This window comes from Stylophora pistillata, chromosome 14, assembly GCF_964205215.1.
Source record: "Stylophora pistillata chromosome 14, jaStyPist1.2, whole genome shotgun sequence".
In the NCBI taxonomy this organism is placed as follows: Eukaryota; Metazoa; Cnidaria; class Anthozoa; order Scleractinia; family Pocilloporidae; genus Stylophora; species Stylophora pistillata.
Genome location: NC_142532.1, coordinates 11,022,379 through 11,025,351, shown reverse-complemented (window position 1 = coordinate 11,025,351; position 2,973 = coordinate 11,022,379). Strand labels below are relative to the sequence as shown.

General features: G+C 40.2%; 1 protein-coding gene across 1 annotated transcript in view; it reads right to left on the bottom strand.

Moving 5' to 3' along the window:
* Positions 1-277: 277 nt before the first annotated feature.
* Positions 278-2,973, bottom strand: part of LOC111332553 (uncharacterized) — a 17,316-nt gene continuing 14,620 nt past the window's right edge. The window contains exons 8-9 of the mRNA XM_088745629.1: positions 2,932-2,973; positions 278-2,219 (exon numbers count right to left, since the gene is read on the bottom strand). The exon at positions 2,932-2,973 is cut by the window's right edge and continues 85 nt beyond it. Of these exons, the coding sequence (XP_088601755.1) occupies positions 1,698-2,219; positions 2,932-2,973 (564 nt within the window). The 3' untranslated portion in view covers positions 278-1,697. The remainder of the gene's footprint in view (positions 2,220-2,931) is intronic.

Here is a 2,973-nt window from a genome sequence, read left to right as displayed (position 1 = left end):
GAAACAACAGCAGTGACAGTGACAGGGACAATAACAGTGACAGTGAGAAAGAGACTAACAAAGACCTTCACGGTTTCAACAAAAGAGAGAAAAAGTAACAATGACAGTGACAAAGACAGAGACAATCAAGTGACCATGAGAGTGGCCGAGAAAGTAACAGAAACAGGGTCAATGTCAGAGAAAGTGACCGCAGAGTGACAGACAGCGACAATGGCAGTGACAGAGAAAGAGACAATGACGTGACAGTGACTCTGAGAGTAAGAAACAGAGAGTTAGCGAAAGTGACAAAGTTAGTAATAGTAACATCGACAGACATAGTGACAGTAAAAGTGACGCCGACAGTGACAGAGACAAAACCCAAGAGAGTGAGAGTAACAGAGTGAGTAATGGTGACAGTGACAATAAAAGAAACAGCGACAGTGACAGTACGAGGATCAGTGGCTGTTACAATGACCCTGACGGTGACGGAGACACAGTGACAGTTAAATAGGCAATGACAGAAGAAGTTGAGAGTCATGATTTCTTTGTCACAACACCACAAACCATAACACGGAATTTCGATTATAGCCTGTTCACTTCACCAGAAGAACTCCAAGATCATGTGTACTTTGGGTAACACAGCTTGAAAGAAGAATCAGAATGTGCAGAGAGCCTTAACAACGGCCTTAGATGCGGTTGGGTATTGTAGTTCTCGTCCCTAACACTTGAATCGAAATTAGCAACACTCGAAACAACGGGTGGAGTTAAAAGTGAAGTGTGTTAGATGGGATGAGCTCTTCAGAAACTTATAAGGGGTGGGACAAAATTCACTGAAAAGGGATAGTTATCTTTAAGATCTAAACCAGATTTCAAAGCGATGAAACAGCAGGCATAAAAGCCTACCCATGCAAGTGGCAGGAATGGAAAAAAGGAAAACAAAAACAAAAACACACGGTACAAGAAAATTTAGTAGAAGTAAATGGAAAACAAAGAGCCAGGTACAAAGCTGCTTCTCGAGGCTTTCTGCTCTGAAACGAAGAAAAGCCACAGTCTCGTAAGAACCAATGCAGGATTTAAATGATCACAGCGACGACAGTCTTATTGAAGAAGAAAGCGGTCACCTTGAACATTGTGATGTGATTTCCAAAATGGGACTTATTCATCTAATATCATATGATGAGCACCATTGCTGCTAACATCTTAGCCATGACACTCTGTGCCAGTTTAAGGAGAGGAATGTGTCCTTTTTTTAGTTTACCTTTACAGCCAGAGATCTAATAGCCACCTTACTCAAGAAACTAAAGGACATGGTAACAGATCTAGAGTGCACATGTCTCCAAGATATTTAAGAAAGTCATTTCAAATTCAATGAGACTCTCTTTGACCCTAACTAGGACAACTTTTATGGAATTTAAACCTCGCCAAAAGTTGAGTTGGCGATGGTCGGACAACTTTGTTTACGTTATGTTTTGCCACAATAAATGGTCCTGAACAAGAGTGTTCTTTCTTAAGTCCCATTCTAATTATCCTCTTCTAGTGTGGAATAAAATCCTTAAACAATTGTAGCGTTGAGCTGGCGAATACCAACTTTCTGAGTCCCATTAAATTCCTACATTTTTGCCCCTGAGATTCAAAAACTTGATAGCTCAATAGGGAATGCTAAATCTTTAACTTAATGACTTAAGTTTATTTCAGGTTCTGTAGATCAGTTTTTTTTCTCATTGTACTAAAACATATCCCATGGCTTTGACGTGTTTCTCTCCATTATCTGTAGAGTAATTTTCCGCTTCGTTTCCACAGGTGTTTGAGTCATCAGGTCTCCCTCCTGTACCAAATCCAATCCTCGAATTACATGAGGTGCAGCCGTCCTCGTTTTTGCTAGCGATACCGATCCGGGCCTTGGAATAACCTTCCCTTTCACACTCAGTGTTGAACCCTTCCTGGTTACAATTATACTGCAAAGAGGCCTCAAAACCAAGCAGCGTCTTCCATTTATCACGACCCAGTGAAGTAGGGCGGTACTGTCCGTCAGCGATAAGTGAGTACAGAGATTCAGCCTTCTTGTTGATGACAATGAACGTGGTCTGTTGGCCGATATTCATTCCGAGACAGATTTGGGAGAAGGGAGTGTTCCAGTAGGTTGATAACTTGGTTTCCTGTCTGTCGAATCCAGTTTCCCCTCCAGGAAGATTGTATTCTATGTAGTCGCTCCAGTGAGGACTGTCATAACCAAACGTTGACTGGAAGAGAATTCCAAACCTTACGCTCATTTCTTCTGAAATATTTATCACATTAACGAACTAAACCCACTTGAAACTGATTGACTTGCCAAAATTAAAGCAGGTTTAAATGTACTTTTAAGCTGATTTAATCGCAGTTTTAAGAGAAAACACTCAGTTGGAGAACCACTCTAGATCCGTCATCAAAATTATAAAGGACTCCCTCTTTCCGTATGCACATGCAAGAATTACTTGATATACTTCACTCTTATATCAGAAATGAAGAAAAAAAGTCTTTTTGTTAAAATTTAAGATTTATTGGACGAGTGAACAGAATGGGGCTATTCCTTGTATTCTAAACTCGAAGTTATGCGGAAATTTGCTCTGTGTAAGGTGGTTTAAAAAAAAACCCAACATGTTCAGTCATGTAGCGAACCATTATCCCTATCAAGTCATCTTTATGTCGTATACTTTGTAAAGGTACAGATCACGTGAATCGGAAGCCCTGAAACTCCCCCTCAAGGAAATGGAGGATGCATATCAGTATCAATAAAATTAGTTAAGTGACCATTTGATTAGCGTCGGATGATCATTAATGGGACGATGAAGAAGTCAAGGTATTTTAAGTCTGTTGTTTCTACAAACAGAGCGATTTTTCATCAACGTAGCCTGTACATGTTCATAAAAGAGATAAGACAAGAAAAACAATAACAACGACAACAACAAAAAGCACCTTATTGCCGTCAATCTTCATGACCGTCGTCCAACCTCCATC